The following is a 21,307-nucleotide window of genomic DNA, read 5'->3' as shown; positions in this document are numbered from 1 at the left end:
ACAGGGTCTAAATAACACATTATCTGCAGAGAAACTCCTTCATTTCACCAAGATTTAGTTCTGATAGGCTAGTGCTATTCCCCTCTGAGTCCGGGGTTAGCTGTTATCAACATCCGGGGTCTGTAGGTTGACCTACTGACCTCTGACCTGGATGATGTCATCTCTGAGCGCCGCGCGGCTTGTTGCTACCGCTAATGCTACGGTTCGTTTCTGCGTGTTTCCGACTTGTCAGAACAAAATGAGCAGCTCAGTAGGTCAACCTACAGACCAAAGTTATCTGGGGGAGGAAAAGATCCGATTTCATGATAAAAATAAGGTCCAGGTTGTAAAAAAAAAAAAAGGCAATTACCCTTTAAATTTTCATCACTTATTGTTTCTTTGTTACAGAATCTTTCAAAATAAAGTTTTTACTTGATTTATTTTCATAATAACACACGATTGGTTGACTCACTGACCAGTTATCAGCTGATCAACACACGCACACAATAGATTTGGGATTTTTAATATTGATCCTAATACTGATTATTATTGATTATTTATCTTGGTCAGGTGATCAATACTTTATAGGACACACACACACACACACACACACACACACACACACCTCGGCAGCATACGGTAGAGTATGGCTATATCCTGGATGGGCGTGACCTCTGACCCCGGTGATGGACAGGTGCGTTGCCATGGAGACAGCAGCAGCGCGGCAGCCTCAGTCCAGCAGCGTGCCGTGCTCCTGGGCGCGGGTCAGACTGTCCTTGCGGTGCAGGTGGTGAACCCCCATCCGCTTCGGGCTCTTCTGGCGCCGCGGCGTTGCCCCCGGCAGCGGTGGCGCTACGGCGTCGCCGGGGGCAACGACGGCGTCCAGCTCCAGGAGGCGCGACGGCGAGATGACGGGCAGCTGGTGGGGGAGGACGTCCCTCACCTCCTCCTCCTCCTCTTCCTCCTCCTGCCTGGTCGCCACGGTGACCGCCGTGTCGCCGCTGCCGCCGTCGTCGTCCAGGTTCATCAGAAGCCCCTCCCCCTCCCCCTCCCTCCCCTCCCCCTCCCCCTCCCCCACCGAGCCGCCGCCGCCGTAGCGCCCGCGGCGTCCCGGCCGCTGCTCCGTGTCGGTGTCGGTGTCGAGGCTGGAGCCGCGGCTCGGCGTCCAGCTCCGCGCCGACGAGCCCTCCTCGCCGTCCGAGTAGGCCACGCCCCCCCCGCCGCCCCCGCCCCCCCGCTGCAGCTCCGACGCCGTCTGGCTGCTGAACGACGTGCGGTGGACCAGCGCCGCCTCGCACGACGGCGCCATCTTCTCCACGAACATGCGCTGCCAGTTGGCGAGGAGATCCTCCTCCGAGCTGCCGGAGCTCGCCAGCACGCTGGGCGCCTGGAGGGCGGGGGGGGAGGGGGGGGGGGGGGTTAGACTTTAGACTTTATATATATGCACATATAAAATAGAACAAAACATTTACTTATCTCTCTTACTAGTGAGAAAGATACGAATTAGCTTAGCTCAAACACTGGAAGTGTATAGGTAGTGTTAGCCTGCCTCCACCTAAAAATGTGCAGATGAGTCTGAAACCTGAAAGGCTTATAACTCTCCGTATGTAAAAAAAAAAAAAGGCGAACAAATGCACATTGCACAATATATACTATATTTTAAAAAAAGTCTAAAAAAAAAAAAAAATTATTGATTGTTGAAAAAAAAAATTGATTTAGAAATCGTCAAAAAAAATATTGCGATACTTGTGTGAATCGATTTTTTTCTCCCACCCCTATTGTGCAATGTGCATTTGTGCCTTTTTTACATCCAGAGAGTCCAGGTTTTGAAAAGGGTTTCAGTTCACTTTATAATGGAGTATGTTAATTTATAGGCTCCTACAGTGTTTGTGTGCAGATAAATGTTAAAATGCAGCAGTTTACCTATATATATATCTCATTCTGTCAGAAAGGTTTCAGAAGCCAGAATGTTGGCATATCCCTTTAAATCGAATCGAGAGAAAAGTGTACCGTCCCAGCTCTACCGTGCAGGTGGGCGGGGCTTACCTGTGGCGGGCTGCTGAAGGGACTCGACTGGCTGGACTGCGGCTCGCTGGCGGCGTCCTGCTGGGACAGCGGCGTGCGCTGGATGGCCCCGCCCCCTGAGGAGGAGGAGGGGGCGGGGCTAGCGGGGCTGGCGGGCGCGGCCAGCCGCTCGTCGTCGTTCTGCACCAGGCTGAGCGAGATGGCCTGCCGCGTGGCGTAGGTGCAGTTGGGCAGCGGCGAGTTCTTGGGGATCTTCACCTTGTCGTCCGACGAGAACTCGATGACCTTGCGCCCGGGGTAGAGCGGGTGTGGCGGCGGCGGCGGCGGGTACGGGTTCAGCTTCTCGAAGGACGGCGCCGCGCCCACGCCCACGTCCTCGCCGTCCAGGCTGCTCTGGCTGCGGCACGACCCGTTCTGCTGCGCCACCACCGCCTCCTGAGCAGCAACACCGCCACCGCCGCCGTTCTCCCGCCCGCGGCGCTCTGCCCGCGCCACACCGCCACCGCCACCGCCACCGCCACCGCTACCGCCGCCCGTCATGTCCACGTGCACGAACACGTCCTCGGCGACGGGGCGGCCGCAGCTGCTGCTGGACTGGGCCGAGTTGAGCAGCAGCGGCTCAGGTTTCTCCAGCACGCGGGCGATGACGGATGTCGGCACGACGTCGGCCGGCGTCAGACTGAGCGTGTCGGGGTCGGGGGCCGAGCCGCCCTCAGGCAGGCTGCTCTTCATGTGTTTGTTCAGCATGTCCTGCAGCTCATAGGGCAGCTGCACACACACACACAGAGTTTATATCAGATATGAACAGAAACAAACTTTCTTTTTATTAAAGCAGAAGTAAGTGATCCGGTGGTTTTGGCTAATGCTGCGTTCCAGGCAGGCTTTTGAAACCGTAAATTACAGCTTCAAGTCACAACTTACGACTTTGTAGCGTTCCAGGCAACCCACTCGTGTTTCTCCGACCTGTTTTACCTGTGAAAGTCACTATAACGGCCACTCGTAACTTCTGACCCGTGAACTCGTACCAGATCGAACTGGTACCACTTCACAGGTCGGAAAAACACCAGTTACGGGTTGCCTTGAACGCACCATAACAGTCCTCGTCCCTACGTCACCACATTCAGGCGCATCCCTTGGCTGCACACACAGAGAGGACTGCCCCTTTATGCCGTTCTCTCTCCTCATTGGATAAAGGTTGTAGGATACAAGGAAAGTTTTCTCCTGGGCTCAGAGCAGAGCAGAGTGACTGACAGACCCGTGTTTCAGACCAAACACTCTATAGAAGTGATTGCTGTCGGAAGATACAACTATTTAAGACTTAGATTAACACAAATATATCACTTACTTCTGCTTTAAGTTTTCAATTCTTTTTTCAACAATAAAGGACAAACAATGAAACATAAAAACAGAGAAAAAACAAAATCATATAGAACAGACAGGTTGACAAGGTTGACATAGGACATGTATTAGAGCAAATGGGGTTATCATTCACACAGACAATGAGTTACACGTTAGAGAATATGAAGTCCACTTTTCCCAGTACTTGGTAAACTGTTCAGCTTGTAGTCTTAGGACAAAGGTCAGTTTTTCCATGCACTGAATTTCGTTGACAATGTTGATCCAGTCATTGAACAGAAACACATTGAAATCAAAGTATTGATCAGTGATCAGTTACTTACATCAGCGAACTTGTGGTTCCTGAAATGTGACTTGTTGCACTTGAGCAGCTGAACGGCGAGATTACAGTCCTGCCGGTAGCGCTCCTGAACACAACACAGAGCAGGATGATGTCACTGACGGTTCTGGTTCTGGTTCTACCAAAACCTTTAAAGGAATAAGCTAATTAGCTTAGCTCAAACGCTGGAAGTGTATGGGTAGTGTTAGCCTGCCTCCTACCTAAAGTCACTAATTAGCTTAGCTCAAACACTGGAAGTGTATGGTTAGTGTTAGCCTGCCTCCACCTAAAGTCACTAATTAGCTTAGCTCAAACACTGGAAGTGTATAGGTAGTGTTAGCCTGCCTCCACCTAAAGTCGCTAATTAGCTTAGCTCAAACACTGGAAGTGTATGGGTAGTGTTAGCCTGCCTCCACCTAAAGTCACTAATTAGCTTAGCTCAAACACTGGAAGTGTATAGGTAGTGTTAGCCTGCCTCCACCTAAAATCTCTAATTAGCTTAGCTCAAACACTGGAAGTGTATGGGTAGTGTTAGCCTGCCTCCACCTAAAGTCATCAGAGAAACTCTTCAGCAACTCTAAACGGACCGATCTTCGTCTCAGAGCTGACAAAACTCTCCGGTAAGGCATCTTGAGCGGTCAAATGCCGCCAACGGGACGAGATCGGTCAAAACGGAGGGTTCAAGCAAAGACGCTTTATTTTGGTTCAAGCTAGCTACATCGAGGGTAGGTTAGCTTCCTGTTTAAAAGTAAAAGCACAAATTCTATCCTCATGGTTTTCTGTATGTAAAGGGCAACAGGTGTTTTATTTTGTGAAAGTAACCAGAAGTGCGTTGGTCACAACGGCTAGCTTGAGTAGCGCCAAATTTGTCCCAACAAGATTATAAACAGATGGTATTTAGACAAATTAACGACACACTGCTGATCTAAACGGCTACTTTCTCACCTAAACATGTTTGAAATGTTGATAAAGTGATATATTTACAGAGTTTAGAGCTAAAATGAAATCAGCTTCTGACTGCTGATTTCAGCTCGGGTAGGAGGCAGGCTAACACTACCCATACACTTCCAGTGTTTGAGCTAAGCTAATTAGTGACTTTAGGTAGTAGGCAGGCTAACACTACCCATACACTTCCAGTGTTTGAGCTAAGCTAATTAGCGACTTTAGGTGGAGGCAGGCTAACACTACCCATACACTTCCAGTGTTTGAGCTAAGCTAATTAGCGGTGTGCCAGCTCTGCCTCTATCTCCATGGTTACTGCACGCACAGTAGAAAGGATAGTGTCTATCTGCTGGTCATGGACTCGGGAGTGAAGCAAGACACGAAAAAAATAAAAATGTTGGCGTATCCCTTTAAACCCTAAAGCCCATAAAGAACCTAATCTGAGACACTAACCACTATTCAAAGGAAGTACAGTAGACTAAGTAATGTACGGTAGAGTACAGTAAAGTACAGTACAGTAGAATAGATTACATAGAGTAGAATAGAGTAGCTACAGTGTGGTAAAAAACTACTAGAGTATAGTAAAGTAGAGTACAGTAGAATAGATTACATAGAGTAGAATAGAGTATAGTAAAGTAGAGTACAGTAGTGTACTGCAGGCTACAATAGAGCACAGTGCAGTGATTTGCAGCAGAGTACAGTCGAAGTAGAGCAGAGTAACTCACGTTGAGCTCCTCCAGCCGGTCGATGGTGTTCTTGGCGTCCAGCAGTTTGTTGGTCAGCTCCACGATCTCCTGGTCCATCGTCTTTTTGTCCCTCTCCACCTTCCGTAGCTGTGGGGGGGGGGGGGGGGGGGGGGCGGGGCACAGACATCATGTTAGAGCATCGGCTGCCAATCACAGCTGAGACAGCCAATAGAGGCAGGAGGCGGGGCTTCAGCAGAGGAACTACATTCAGATCATGTGGGAACAATCTTCAGAAAACGTGTCTGTACTACGGCTGCAACAGGTTCGTATCCATGGAGACGCCATCTTTGTAGTTTTCTGTAGTTTAGCTTCCCTTGTCTAAAATCTGACGTGTTTCATGTTTCTCCAGGTTTCCCAGATAATTTGAATGCTGCTTTAGCTAGCAGCACTCCACAGGTGCATTATGGGATGGTGCGGCCGCTGCAGTACGATCGATAAGATCAATAAGATCTTGATCAAAGCGTCAAAGCTGAAAGATGAAATAGTTTCATCAAGTCTCTTCCTGCACTGAAAACCAAAACAAAAAGAAGCAGCAGGCAAACAGCTAACACCGCTAACAGCTAACCCTGCTACACAGCTAATGCTAACACAGCTAACACTTGCTAACAAAGCTAGCATGAAGAAAACCTTCCTGTTAACATGGATTTCCTTTTTTCATTCTTACAACAAATCGCTCCTCGCTACAGCAGATTGTGGGCGGAGTCAAACAACATAGGGCGCTAACCAGCTAATCCGTAGGCTACTTCCTGCTATTTAATCTGTGAACGATGCTAACATTAGCCTAGCTGGTCCTGAAATTACGCTTTTTACTGCGCGGTTACCAAACAGGAAGTGAAGCTATATATTCAAACTGATAAGCAGAATCAATAATGACATCATGGTATCAATAACGTCTCGTCGGTTCTGTAGAGAGGAGCGATCGGGTTCTACAGGCAACTCAAATCATTAATCAACGGTTTGAACACCGAGTTTAAAAAGTCGCCATGACAACACCTTGTTGTTGACATGGCAACGACGACTGAGAGGGGGCGGGGTTCTTTAAAAACTTGACGAGTCGGTGTTCAAACCGCTGACAGAGTGAGGAAGAGGAGGAGAGATGTGATGAAGAGGAGGGGGGAGGAAGAGGAGGAGGAGGAAGAAGAATGAAACGCAACTGCATGAACCCATGTTTGACTGACGGCAGCCTGGTGAGGATGAAGAGGATGATGAGGAAGATGAAGATGAGTCCATCAGAGAGCAGCATGAGAGAGAGAGGGAGGAAGAGAGAGAGATGAACCACATTAGACAACAAACAGGAAGTTGATGTTGACGAGTTTTTTTTTTTTTTTATCAAACCAGAAACTTAATCAATAATTTATCCCAAAACTTTACACAATGATCACACAAATATGAACCTGACCCTTCAAAATAAAGCTGCTTTCAAACAAAACTTTCTGGGAAAGTTCTGTTCGATCAAAACTTTTCAATGTTTCACGTTTTAATACCTTAATACCGCTTGTATCCGGGATCCCGTTCTTTTGGTCATGACCCAGAGTTCATGACCGTAGGTGAGGGTGGGAACGTAGATCGACCGGTAAATCGAGAGCTTTGCCTTTCGGCTCAGCTCCCTCTTCACCACGACGGACCGATACAATGACCGCATTACTGCGGCCGCTGCACTGATCCGCCTGTCGATCTCGTGCTCCATCTTTCCCTCACTCGTGAACAAGGCCCCAAGATACTTAAACTCCTCCACCTGAGGCAGGAACTCTCCCCCGACCTGGAGGGTGCAAGCCACCTTTTTCCGGTCGAGAACCATGGCCTCGGACTTAGAGGTGCTGATTCTCATCCCAGCTGCTTCACACTCGGCTGCAAACCGCCCCAGTGCATGCTGAAGGTTCTGGCTCGAGGTAGCCAACAAGACCACATCATCTGCAAAAAGCAGAGATGAAATCAAGTGGCTCCTGAACCGTACCCCCTCCGGCACTTGGCTGCGCCTAGAAATTCTGTCCATAAAAATAATGAACAGAACCGGTGACAAAGGGCAGCCCTGCCGGAGTCCAACACGCACCGGGAACAGGTCTGACTTACTGCCGCCATGCGAACCAAGCTCCTGCTCCGGTCATACAGGGACCGTACAGCCCTCAGCAGAGGGCCTCCGACCCCATACTCTCGGAGCACCTCCCACAGGATGCCACGTGGGACACGGTCGAAAGCCTTCTCCAAGTCCACAAAACACATGTGGACTGGTTGGGCAAACTCCCATGCGCCCTCGAGCACCCTGCGGAGGGTGTAGAGCTGGTCCAGCGTTCAGGACGAAAACCGCATTGTTCCTCCTGAATCCGAGGTTTGACTATCGGCCGAATTCTCCTCTCCAGCACCCTGGAATAGACTTTCCCCGGGAGGCTGAGGAGTGTGATCCCCCGGTAGTTGGAACACACCCTCCGGTCCCCCTTTTTGAAGAGAGGGACCACCACCCCGGTCTGCCAGTCCAGAGGCACTGTCCCCGACTGCCACGCGATGCTGCAGAGGCGTGTCAGCCACGACAGCCCCGCAACATCCAGAGACTTGAGGTACTCAGGGCGGATCTCATCCACCCCCGGTGCCTTGCCACTGAGGAGCTTCTGGACTACCTCAGTGACTTCAGCTTGGGTGATGAATGAATCGACCTCTGAATCCTCAGCCTCTGCTTCCTCGACGGAAGGCCTGTCAGTGGGATTGAGGAGATCCTCGAAGTATTCCTTCCACCGCCCGACGATATCCCCAGTCGAGGTCAACAGCTCCCCTCCTCCACTGTAAACAGTGTTGGCGGAGCACTGCTTCCCCCTCCTGAGGCGCCGGATGGTTTGCCAGAATTTCCTCGAGGTCGACCGGTAGTCCTCCTCCATGGCCTCCCCGAAAATTCCTCCAGACCCAAGTTTTTGCTTCCGCAACCGCCAGAGCTGTTGCACGCTTTGCCTGCCGGTACCTGTCAGCTGCCTCATGAGTCCCCAAGCCAACCTGGCTCGATAGGACTCCTTACTGTCAATGTCCACCACCGAGTTCAGGGGTTGTCGCCACGACAGGCACCGGAGACCTTATGGCCACAGCTTTGAACGGCTGCGTCAACAATGGAAGTGGAGAACATGGTCCACTGGGATGTCTCCAGCCTCCACTGGGAGCTGGTACTCTGCACTGCTGTTCGCCTCGTTGGCTGAAACAACAGTGAGAGACTTGTCTCCAACCCGAAGGCACAGGGAGGCGACCCACTCGTCCAGCTGGGAAGACTTCCACACATGGCAGCTGAGCTGGGAGCTATGAACAACCCACACCAGCTTGCCGCCTCTCCAAGAGTAGAGAAGAGTACAGCCTCTCTCAAGGAGTTGGCTTTGTAATGGTAAATTTGAATCTTTCTATGTTTCAACATTCCCCCAAGATATCAGATCTCCTTTTGTTTCCTACCCATTTGTGTATTTTAATGTCTAGACCTCTTAACTTCCCACCTAGACACAAAACCCTGCAGGATGCCCCAGGTGTGAAACAACCTCGGGGGTCGGTGGCGATACCAGCAGCAGACAAAAGGATATGGAACACACCTAGGGGGAGTTCCTCAGGTATAAATGTTTAGGTCTCCTCATTCTCTGGGTCTTTCCTTTACCGTCACCGCTCGGGTGAGGACTGACCTTTCCTTGCAAGGAAATAAAAGCTTGTTGGCCGGCAGAAGTCTCTATTTCATTATTCACCAACAGAAAACAGCTAAACATTTCCACGACAGGTTCCAGAGGCAGGACTGTGCGTGGAGTTGAGCCCGACTATCTCTAGCCGGTACCGCTCATCCTCCCCCCGCTTGGTGACAGTCCATGTCCCCGTGGTCAGAGTCATTGTCCAGGGATTGGCTCGTCGAGGCCCACGACTGCCACCCAAATCACACTGCACCTTCTGGACCTTCCTGCAGGAGTTGGGCCAGCGCCGCTCCACCAGGCGCTCGCCAGAGCCCCGACCCCGGTGACATCCTTGATGTTTGACTGTTTGCCTTGGAAACGCTACCGGGGCAGAAAGACCCGACAACAGAACTCCTTGGACCAATCAGGTGCTCAGACCATAGATATATACACGTAGATGCTGCATTCGGGCTTGTAAGGTACGTCAACACGGCCGCCATCTTGGGACGGGGTTTCTGACCATGGACTTATAAACGTCTGACCAGCAGTCAGACCAGTCAGACCCTCTAGAACACATTTCAGTGTATTTATGCATGTGGGTGGGTGTCTGAGTATCCAAGTGTATGTTTAATATAAAAAAATATATATACTTATTATACTCTGTCTGACATTTATAATAAACCCAACGGCTTGAAAATGGGTTGAATATCCAGTGAGTTGTGGTGATGTTAATGGTTGATAGACCTCTGATGCAGGAAGTAGACACGGCTTCCCCCTGACCAAGATGGCCGCCACGTTGACGCATCGTTCCAATGGACAGCAGCGTCCGAGGCGGCAGCTATGTGTATATATCTATGGCTCAACGTGTGAAATTAAATTAATTTAATTACTGATAATCTTTGATTAGTGTTTATTTACTGATCAAACATTTGGCGTTTCAGCTGATCTGAAAATTTTTGCCAATAAAAAATCAATACTGGTGTTTATTTCATGAGTTAAACAGACTTGTCACCGTGGTAACGACCCCTTTATCTTTTATTTGTCTTCGCTGCACCAACTGATGACTGGTGACCTCTGACCTCCAGCTTGGTCGCCCGTGGCAACCACAGTGCTGTCAGTCACATCCACTTTTCCACTATTAATCAATGCACAGCATGAGAGTGCGTTATCATTTAGTCATCGATCAGTTATTGGCCGAGTGATCGATGACAAAACACACGCACACACACTCACACATACACAGTCAGGAGGGTTTGCACCAATCAGGAGCCTCGTTACTGAGTTGACGTCACACTAATGGACAGAATCAGTGAAATAAAGGAGATTTACCAGAGCGTGGAGCTTCTCCTCCAGGTCCTGATTGGCTCTCTGAGACGCCGTGTAGCTGTTCTGCAGTCTGCAGAGAGAGAGAGGGAGAGAGACACAACTTTAAAAACCTTTTGCATTTCATTGTTGAGAGTATTAAAAAAACAAACAAACAAACAACAGGATACACAGGAAGTAAGATAACCTATAGCACTAGGTACTAAGTGGAGAAGGGGTAGGAATTAATAAGCTAATGCTTCTTCCTACTCCTTTTCAAACATACAAAGGCAAGGCAAGGCAAGTTTATTAGTATAGCCCGTTTTTACCACCAGTTTGTCTCAAAGGGCTTTACATCCCATCAGAACAACATCCTCTGTCCTTAGACCCTCACATCCACTGAGGAAAAACTCCATGGAAAACCCTTTTAACAGGGAAGGGTTTTATCGACTAGTGCTTCAAGTTTAATGTATTACTTACATGTTTGAAATAAAGCATTCATTCATTCATTCATTCAGAGAGAGATGGGTGAAGGATGCTCACTCGCCCTCAGAGCACAGAGCTATTATTGGAGTTAATTATTAATTGTTGACAGAGGAAGTTAAATTAGTGGGCGAGAGCTCTGTGTGTGTGTGATGAGTTTCTACGGTGGCCTGTGAGGAGCTGAGTGACAGGTAACGACAGTCACACCTGAGTTATTACAGGCTAATAACAGAGGTAGTTAACGAGTCTCTGTTCTGAGTGGAATCTTAAAATCTCTTTCGGACCATTTCAGTGTGTCTAAAGGGATACGCCAACATTTTATTTTTAGTGTCTTGCCTCACTCCCGAGTCCATGACCAGCAGATAGACACCATCCTTTCCACTGTGCGTGCAGTAACAAGGGAGATAGAGCCGAATCGCCGTAATTAGCTTAGCTCAAACACTGGAAGTGTATAGGTAGTGTTAGCCTGCCTCCACCTAAAGTCGCTAATTAGCTTAGCTCAAACACTGGAAGTGTATAGGTAGTGTTAGCCTGAGCAGCCAATCAGCTGTGTTCCTCTGACAGCCAATCAGATGTGTTCCTCTAACAGCCAATCAGAGCACTGATCCTCCCTCACCTGCGGAACTTGTCCCTCATCTTGTCCAGGTCGTCTCGGGTGCGGCTGAGCTCCGCCTCCATGTAGTGGCGGTTGCCGTCGAACTCCGCCTCCATGGCCTCCATCTTGTGGGTGGAGAGAGAGAGGCGGCGGCGCAGGTCCTCATTCTGCTGCTGGAGGATTCTGGGTAATGGGACGAGACAGAGGGCAGGGGGGGGGGGGGTTCCATAAGAAAGCAGCTACAAGTTACTGACCAATCGGATTACTGGATTCTCTGAAGACAAGTTTTAGTTTTCACCTCAACAACAACGTTTCACAATCACAATGTAGAACAGAGTAGAGTAGAGTAGACTGCAGTAGAGTATAAGTACAGTAGAGTAGAGTAGAGTAGAAGTTCAGTAGAGTACAGTACTATAAAGTCCAGTAGAAAGTAGAGTAGAAATACTGTAGAATAGAGTTAAGTACAGTAACGTAGAGAAGAGAACATACAGCACAGTAGAAGTACAGTAAAGTACAGTACATTAGAGTAGAAGTACAGTAAAGTAGAGTAGAAGTACAGTAGAGTAAAGTAGAGTACAGTACAGTATAGTATAGTACTCTATACTATACTATATAAAGTACTACTAGTAGAAGTATCTCACCTGATCCGGTCGGAGTCGGTCAGCGCCTCCTGCAACAAACAACAACACGGTTCAGACAGGAAGAGGCTGTTGCCGTGACAACGAGACAGGAAGATGCTGTTGCCGTGACAACGAGACAAACTTTGACTTGTTGTCACAGGAAAGAAAAATCAATAAAGATCTGATCAATAATATTTCATCAGTTTCTGCTCAGAGAAACATCCAATAATACAGTAAATAATAATAATAACAATAATCTACGTTTCACATTGAAACATGAATCATTTACATGTTTACATTTTATTAAACAATAAACTAAACAGGCATCGATCAATGATCAATATTATTATAAACATCAACATAAAGAGGAGAGAACACGAGGAGAATCAACGACCACCTGTCAGTGCATAGAGAGCCGAAGCAGAAGCAGGAAGTAACGGTCGCCATGGGAACTCAACTCTGAAAAAGTCTCCATGTGAGTGAACGGGAGTCAAAGTTTTATTTCCTGATCCGATTGAATTGTGCCATGAGAAAAAACTCTGTCCTCTACCTGTTTAAAACATCACGTTTCATGAAGAGAAACCAGCAGTTTGTTGTCACGGCAACAGAAGAATGTATTTAGTGTGACGACGCTCTACGGATACAGACCAGAGTCCTGCATCGGGTCGGATCCCCGCCGGTATCCGACGGGTAGTTACTCCGCAAAAACGGTGTTCAACGGGTGGATCAGCTGTCTTGTGAAAATTCACGGGTCGGGCACGAGCGGAACTCACATGACCGCGGGTGGGTAGCGGGTGAATGTGTCGGCCTACAGAGGAAAACTCACGCGCAGCTGCATGAACCAGCGTAGCAAATCTTTTTTTTATCACTCACGGCAACAACAGAGCAGCATCTTGATGTAAATAAACGATCTTTGGCCGCTGGTGTGACCGCTCACAGCTTTCCCTGGAGTTTAGCCGGTCATGGCTTGACTGCTCAGCTTCTGGGTAAGCTACAAACACACTGATGGGATCAATGTAAAGGCTGAAGTGTCCTGCTTTCATTAAAAAAAGAATTACGTCGCTATCATTCTCCGTTCCGGAAATAGCCGCGAAAGAGTACGCCCCCCCCCTCTCTCTTTTCTTTTCTTTTTTCTTTTTTCTAAAGAGTACGGCTATATCCCCGTTATCGCCGGTGATGACGGCGATCTAACGGGCAGCGGGTCGGGCAGCGGGTCTTAACCTCTTCATGCAGAGGCCATTTTTGGCAATTTCCGCCTGTTTTTGTATCACTGCAATTAAAGCTTTATAACCACAGAAGTACTAATCCCACAACTATGGTTTATGGCTTAAATGAAAGACAACCTTTGTCCCTTTACATCTATATGTATAAAATATTGAATTGAGTCATTCCATAAAAAAATGGGCTTCTGAAATAACTTTTTTTTTTTGAAAAAAAGAAAACGAGTTTGAAATTTTTGGTGAAAAGGTGATATATCAAAATCCTAATTATAAAACAGGTTGAATTTTTCATATATGGTTCACACACTCCCTGTCCACATGTGTACCAAATTTTAGGTTGATATGTAAAACTACTGAGGCACTATAGAGTTTTTCCAAACAGTGTCCCTTGGCGATGTACAGTGTGCAAAACCTGTCCAAAATTGTCCAATTTGGCTAAAATGCACACTGCAAGATTTTAGTGAGATTTTTTTTTAAGTATATATTTTTTTTGGCTTTTCATGCCTTTATTCGATAGGACAGTTGAGAGTGTGACAGGAAATGGGAGGCAGAGATGGGGGGAATGACATGCAGGATAGGGCCGTCCGACCCGGGAATCGAACCGGGGCCGCCTGCAGCGAGGACTATAGCCTCAACACATGGGGCGGGTGCTCTACCAACTGAGCTAAACACCGCCCCAGTGAGATTTTTTTTTTTTTTTTTCCAACAGATAACCTATTGGGGCCAATCACACACTTGATGGCTTTTAGGAACACCAGTTACATAAGTAAAATGCCATTTGAAAATTTAATTTATGGGGATGAATATTTAGTGTCCAAAACCCATCCAAACATGAATTTACCTATTTTCGCCTGCATTATATTGTTATTTTCCTTTATAACTCCAGAAGTAAACATCCCACAACCATCAGTGATGGCTTAAATTAACAAGGACATTTGAAATAGTTCATTTGTCTTTTATTATTATTTTAATTAAACTTGGGGCAGTAAAAACTCACTTTTTGTGGAGACTTGTATTGCTTACTTGTTGACACTAGGGGGAGAGGGAACCACAGGAACCAGCTGGGTGCAGGCTTAAGCTTTGCCCAATCAGGGATCATCAGGTTACACCTTAGAGTCTCTGCTATTGGACCAAAACGTTTTCACCCCCGTGACTTTGATTGACAGGCGATGCCAGCTGCGCAAAGCGGGTGCGCAGTCTGACGGAGAATGCGAGTAGTAATAGAACTGCGGAGTTACGTAACACGCTGTGGATTATCTGGTCACGATGGATAAAATCGATCAATGGATTATTTTCGAGCACATGTTCAGCTTTTAAAAAAGGGTAAGCTTGTAATTTTATTCAGTGTTTTAGTGGGTCTATGATTCACAAATGTCCGTCTTTTTCGGCACTCGAAAATGACTTCCGGGTTTGTTTGTGTTGAGTGAGCAGGCTGGTTTAAACCTTTGATGGGGTAAAAACTGCATTTTTGTCCTTTGCTTTTGTTTATATGACAGTATACGATTTTTTGGTGGTGAAAGAAGAGGTGTACAGATGGTACATATATGTTTAAATCACCTTCGTTGTTGACGTGACGTCGCTTGTGGGCTGCCGTAGTCTGATATTGTTTGAGACATTTTCAGTGACTGTGAAAAAACCGTAGCACCTAGAAACTTCTTTTTTTTTTCTACATGTTGCCGAAAGTGTCCTTAAAGGGTCTGTGGTGGAGTTTTCATTACAGCATGCCTACTTTTCGTTATATTAAGGACGCCGTTCATGTGTTATTGATTTGGGACGCCGGCGTCCCAACCACTAGGGGGCCTGCGTGAACAGGTTAATATTGACGGGCGGGTCGGATCCGGGTTGTAGTCAGAAATAATCACGGGTGACGGGTCGGGACACGGGCTTAAAAACCAACGGGTCGGGACACGGGCTTAAAAACCAACGGGTCGGGACACGGGCTTAAAAACCAACGGGTCGGGACACGGGCTTAAAAACCAACGGGTCGGGCGGGCGCCGGTTTCCAAAATTGGACCCGTGCAGGACTCTGCTACAGATCTGGTGTCCCACAAAAAATACGTCACCAACTGACACGGGAAAGGAAGGGCGCCATGTGGTCGCCATGGTGACGTCACCTACACCACCTGGAGTCTCTATGGTTACGGATTCTTCGGAATTTTATTCTACAATAGTTTTACAACAAACTGCTGGTTTCTCTTCATGAAACGTGATGTTTTAAACAGGTAGAGGACAGAGTTTATTCTCATGGCACAATTCAAACGGATCATGAAATAAAACTTTGACTCCCGTTCATTTACATGGAGACTTTTTCAGAGTTGAGTTCCCATGGTGACGTTACTTCCTGCTTCCGCTTCGGCTCTCTATTGATTAGGCTGGAGGGGCGGGGCCTGAGGGGGGCGGGGCCTGAGGGGGGCGGGGCCTGAGGTCACATGACACGTGACCCGTTCTGTCAATCAAACGACCTCATGGAGACAAACGGATGTTGACGTACAGAAACACCTCCCAGCATGCAGCGGGGCGTTCTGGTCAGTTCCCAGCATGCAGCGGGGCGTTCTGGTCAGTTCCCAGCATGCAGCGGGGCGTTCTGGTCAGTTCCCAGCATGCAGCGGGGCGTTCTGGTCAGTTCCCAGCATGCAGCGGGGCGTTCTGGTCAGTTCCCAGCATGCAGCGGGGCGTTCTGGCAAGGCAATCAACGAGTGGGCTGCTGTGATTGGAGCAGGCGAAGAGCCAATCACGTCGCTCCGTTCGGCAGTCAGCGTTTCCTGAAGCGTCGTCGTCACTGATCGTCAGGGATCAATAAGAGGAACTAAAAGCTGCGTTGAGACTTCAGACTGTGGCATTCTGGGTAATTCAGACTGAAACAGACCGACCAATCAGTGAAGGACGTCGGTTCAACGCTTCATTCAATAATCCAGTGTTTTTCAACCGTGGAGTCGCCTGGAATGTCTCGTAATTGATTAAAAAAAATTACTGATCTTTTAACTAATTATTGTTTTAGTTTTACCTCAGATATTATTTAATCTTTTCAGCTTTGTTTCAACAATTTATTCAGCTCATTCAGCTTCCAACTTTCAGCATTCACCCGTATTTCCTTCAGGAAATGCATTCTCTAGTTGTTTTTAAAATGGACGACTTGCACAACGTAGTGTGACGTACTTCCGCTTCACGAAGTTACGGTCCGCTCACTTTACCATAGCGCTGCTGTATTTAGATTACATACAACACTTTTACACCTAACTTTCTCATTCTACATGCTTCATAGTTATGTTTGTACATGTTAATAGTAGCCTGTAGTCAGTTCAGTTTGTATTTTTACATAGTCAAAGCGTTTTCGATCATTTAATCATTGATCGCATCTTGCCGTTAGCCGCTCGGCTAACTAGCATACTGGCTAAATGAAAATTAGAGGCTAAATCAAATTACATACAACACATTAAAGGTAGAGGCTGGAGTTTTGTTCGTTGCAGTTTATAAATAAAACATTTCAACTGGGCCCCTCCTCCTCTGGGGCTAAGCTGTGTAGCCTCCTGACAGCAGCTGTTGTCATGACAACAAAGGAAAGGAAATACAGTCCGAGTGAAGCTCTGGAGCCGTGGGCCGATAGCCGACCGTCACCAACACCGGGAGCCTCCGGTGTTGTGTTGTTATGCCGTTGTGTTGAGCTGGGAAGACGGTGTTAGGGGCGGATGCTAACCGCTACCGCTAGCTGAAGTTAGCATCGAGCTAGCTCACTACAACGGCCCTCATACTTGTTACCAGTCGAGGCTTTAGTTGTCGGTGACGGTGGGGAATCGGTCTGCGGCTCTAGCGCTTCACTCAGACTGTATTTCTGTTTCTTTGTTGTCATGACAACTGCTGCTGCTGCTGAGAGAGAGAGACGTGCTAGCTGCTAGCACTCGTTAGCATCAGAGACAGCTAGTGCAGCTAGCAGCCCTGAGCTACTACTCTGCTGCACGTAGCTTCACCTGAGCTCACCTTTAATTATTTTTGTACATATTGTTATAGTCGGTTCAGTTTCTAGGCCTATATAGTGTTCTGGAAAATTTTGATCATTTTAAATCATCGATCTACTTGTAGTTCGTAGCGTTAGCTTAACCTGCCGCTAAGCTCTAAGTCCTTGTAGAGCTGGTTGCCCTCTTCATAAACATTACGGTGCTTTTATTCATTTGGCCAGTATGCTAAGTTAGCAGAGCGGCTAACGGCAAAATGCGATCATTGATGAAATGATCAAAAATGAACTGACTATACTATTAACATGTACAAACATAACTATGAAGAATGTAGAATGAGAGAGTGTTGTATGTAATCTAAATACAGCAGCGCTATGGTAAAGTTGACCGCCGTAAGCAAAGCGGTCCGTAACTCACACTACGTTGTGCAAGTCGTCCGTTATGATTAAAAACACGACACACAATCTGAAACAACCATCTATACTTTCACTTTCTCCAATATTAATCGAGTTCAAATAAAACGCAGCATATAAAAATATCTGAGCTGACGCTTGGTTGGCGGCCGCGATCACATGACTGCACGGGATCGCGGTTGGGAACCACTGAGATAATCAATGATGTTGATTAACAATGTTTCACAGTTTAAACGTCTGAGTCTGTAAAGAAAAACATTCATTATTTTACTGACGCTTAGCAAACAGGAAGTAGGAAACAGGAAGTAGCAAACAGGAAGTAGGAAGTAGGAAACAGGAAGTAGGTGAGGGTGAGGAGGTGAGGATGACGCCGTGCCCTCTGACCTCTGACCTCTGACCCACCTTGATGCGCGACAGAAGCGACGCATCAGAAACAGAAGCTGTGTGTTTATTCCCCTGAACTCGTCTCGCCGCCACTTCCTCCTCTTTAGGCCGCGCCCCCTCGGTGACATCACGGCCCCGCCCCGCCCCCTCGGTGACATCACGGCCCGGCCCCGCCCCCTCGGTGACATCACGGCCCGGCCGCTGCAGCGCCGCCACCCAGCCGTCCCAGCGCCGGCTGCGGTCCGCGGTCCAAGGCTCCTCCGCCGCCGGCTGCTGCTTCCTGTCACCGTGTCGCCGCCGGCCGTCGTGTCGGCGCCGGGGGGCGGGGCTTCCCTGCTCGGCGCCGGCCGAGGGCGAGTGGCGGCCGAGCAGCGTGAGGTGGGCGGGGCTTAGCACGCTGCTGGTGATCTCGTCCAGGAAGCTGGAGAACCGAACCTTGTCCTCCAGAACCTGCATCCGCCAGTTCCAGTCCGGTCGGCCGGGTGACGGCGACGGCACCGACGAGCGCCGCACCGCCAGCGCCCGCCGCTCCGCCCGGTCCAGAGAGCGAGCGGGTCGGTGACGGTCGGCGTCGTCCCGCCGCCGCCGGCCGTCGTCCAGCAGCTCCACGGATTTAGACTTCCTGATGACGTCATAGGTGTGTTCCACCGCCAGCGAGCTCGGCTGCTTCAGGATGCTCTTCGGCGCCGCCGCGGCCGCCGGGGACCGGACGGCGGCCGCTTGAGTCCGGTGTTGCCGTGCTGCTCTTCTAGGGTTAGGGCTGCTGGTGGGGGAGGAGCCCCACGGCGCCGCCGCAGCCGCCGCTACAGCAGCCGCCGCCACCGCAGCGGAGCTACGGCGAGCTGGAGAGCTCGGGCTGCTGGTGGTCGAGAGAACACCGGCGGCGTGGCGAGGACTAGAAACGTGGCGAGGACTAGAAACGTGGCGAGGACTAGAAACGTGGCGAGGAGCGGCGTCGTGGCGAGGTACGGTGGTGTTGTGAGGATCGGTGGCATGATGAGGATTGGCGGCGTGGCCAGGACCTGGAGTGTGGCGAGGATTGGCGGCGTGATGAGGACTAGAAACGAGCCGAGGACTCGCGGCGTGATGAGAAGCGGCGGTGCGGCGAGGACTAGAAACGTGGTGAGGACTGGTGGCGTCGCGGCAAAGTATGGCGACGTTGTGAGGATCGGTGGCGTGATGAGGACTGGATACGTGGTGGGAAGTGGCAGCGTGGCGAGGTAAAGCGGTGTTGTGAGGATCGGCGGCGGTGCGGCGAGGACTGGCGGTGCGGCGGTCCGAGGCCGTGACGCCCACGGCGGTGGTCCTGGTCCTGTTGGGCCGGTTGCCGTGGTTCCTGAACGTGGACGGCGGCGGGATGCAGAGCTCCAGACTGGACAGACTGGACACGTCCGGCTCGCTGTCCGAGAGCGCCGCGGCGGCCGGCGGCGTGAAGATGGCGTGCCGCCGTGGACAGCTGCTGTGCGGCCGCTTGGCGGCGGTGGCGGCGGCGGTGGCGAGGCGTGAGGCAGCGGGTGTTTGGGTGTGGAGCGTGTGTGCGTTTACCTGATTGATGTCAGGCTGCTGCGGTGGCGTTGCCGTGGCAGCGGCGGTCAGGCCGTGGCGGGTCTCGCGGTGCTGCGGCGGCGCCTTGCGGTACGGCTTCCTGGCCGGCGCCGCGCTGGTCATCCTGGCCCCTCCCCCTCCTTCCTGTCCGCTGCTTCCTGTCGGTCTCGGTCCTGCAGGAGAAGAAGACGAGGTGAGAAACGTCCGCCGCCGCCGCCGCCGCCACACGACTGACTCACACAGCCGACACACGGGCGCACACTCTCTCTACAGATCGATGCTGGGTCGCCCCTCATCACCGTCAAACACAACTCCTGCATGTGTGTGTGACGGAGCGTAAACGTGTGTGTGTGTGTGTGTGTGTGTGTGTGTGTGTGTGTGTGTGTGTGTGTTGCCCCGGGCGACACATTGATCTCAGTTTGTTTCCAGAGCAGGAAGTGCAGCTGCATTGATCTGAATGAGGCTAACGTTAGCATGGGAGTTTAGCCTGATGTTAAAGGGACAGTCCAACATTTAGTCAGATCCTCCTCTCACCATAATCCCTATAGTCATAGCAGTAGGTTCGTTACCTTTATTAATTGTCGGTGCAAGCTGTTTTTAGAACGGCGGAGCAGAGCCGTGAGCTGCTCAGAGCTACGCTACGGAGGCTCATTATGGGATTTCTTGGTTTCCCTCATCAAACTCATCAAATACACAATCCAACAACTCCACAACGCTCTGGTGGACAAGTTGTGAGCTGCACATTCACCACGCTAAGAGATAATAACACAACGTTACCACACAGAGTTGTTTTAGAGGGAAATGCAGCCGGAACTACATTCCAGACACGGCTGCTGCTGGGCGGAGGGATTTCAGGAAAGAAAGTAGTTCAGAGTATTTGCTTCGTGTGTTACATAATTATACGTTATTAGTTCACTACTGCTGTGACTACAGGGGTTATGGTGAGAGGAGGATCTGACTAAATGTTGAACTGTCCCTTTAAACTGGACGACAGACAGAGGAGCTAACACATGATGAACGTGGTGATGATGTTGGGATCGAACCAGCGATCAGAGCAGCTTCTCCTCAGTGACCTGCTCCATTTACTGTCTCTGTCACATGACCAGGCCCCGCCCTCAGGGAGCCAATCAGAAGCCATCGACCACTGTGTGACTTCCTGTCGCACACACACACACACACACACACACACACACACACACACACACACATTCATAATGTGTGTGTATTTGTGCGGACTCACTCTCCCTGGCCCCGCCCCCTGGTGGAGGGGGGAGGACAAAGGAAGTGAAAACACACGGCTCATCAAACACAACTTCCTGTATTTTCCTGCTGAGTTATAATTATCATTGAATCAAAATGCATCCTGGGAGTTGTAGTTCTCCTCTCTACTTAAAGTCTGTTAAAGTGAAACTACGGTTGTGTCCTAAATCCCTCCCTCCTCCCTCCTCCCTACTCACTATAGTGAATTCACTATAGTGACTCACTGGTCAAATAAAAAACACTTTCAGACACGACTCCGCCGCACAGTTAATGACGTATTACAACGCGTAATTAAAACGTTCCGACTGCGATCGTAACGGCCGGTGTAGTTACCATGGATACAACCATGGTAACGGCCGGTGTAGCATAGACCTACGGGTGTATAGGTACCAACATAAAAAGAGGAGTAAAGCAATATATTAAGCGGCAATATACAGTATATTTAAGCATCAAAATTTGTTCAATCAAACCCACATAGTTTGAAACAACGTTCACAACAACATGTCACAACTAAGCATAAAGTCTGCTAGCTTAATGCTAACGTATAA

The 21,307-nt window shown here is 49.3% G+C and overlaps 2 protein-coding genes across 3 annotated transcripts; both read right to left on the bottom strand.

The window, feature by feature from the left end:
- Window positions 1-354: 354 nt before the first annotated feature.
- On the bottom strand, window positions 355-19,652 carry LOC146972884 (tight junction-associated protein 1-like). Of its 2 annotated transcripts, XM_085799117.1 has the most exons (9): window positions 19,500-19,652; window positions 12,009-12,037; window positions 11,389-11,550; window positions 10,317-10,383; window positions 6,522-6,551; window positions 5,347-5,454; window positions 3,684-3,767; window positions 2,026-2,772; window positions 355-1,366 (listed from the first exon to the last, which is right to left on the bottom strand). In XM_085799117.1, exons 1-9 carry the CDS (start codon window positions 19,620-19,622, stop codon window positions 710-712), a joined length of 2,007 nt encoding a protein of 668 aa, XP_085655243.1. In that variant the 5' UTR covers window positions 19,623-19,652; the 3' UTR covers window positions 355-709. The 2 variants fall into 2 exon arrangements, with proteins under 2 accessions (XP_085655243.1, XP_085655244.1); XM_085799118.1 differs by lacking the exon at window positions 6,522-6,551 and having other exon boundaries at window positions 365-1,366; window positions 19,500-19,650.
- LOC146972885 (uncharacterized) lies at window positions 15,827-18,949 on the bottom strand. The gene is made up of 3 exons (XM_085800995.1): window positions 18,924-18,949; window positions 17,962-18,867; window positions 15,827-15,986 (listed from the first exon to the last, which is right to left on the bottom strand). Exons 1-3 carry the CDS (start codon window positions 18,947-18,949, stop codon window positions 15,827-15,829), a joined length of 1,092 nt encoding a protein of 363 aa, XP_085657121.1.
- Window positions 19,653-21,307: the final 1,655 nt, after the last annotated feature.

The sequence above is a fragment of the Trachurus japonicus genome, chromosome 15, assembly GCF_045865225.1.
Source record: "Trachurus japonicus isolate A0001 chromosome 15, Traja_1.0".
NCBI classification, from domain to species: Eukaryota; Metazoa; Chordata; class Actinopteri; order Carangiformes; family Carangidae; genus Trachurus; species Trachurus japonicus.
Note: the sequence above shows the minus strand (reverse complement) of the source record. Positions and strands in the feature narration are given on the sequence as shown.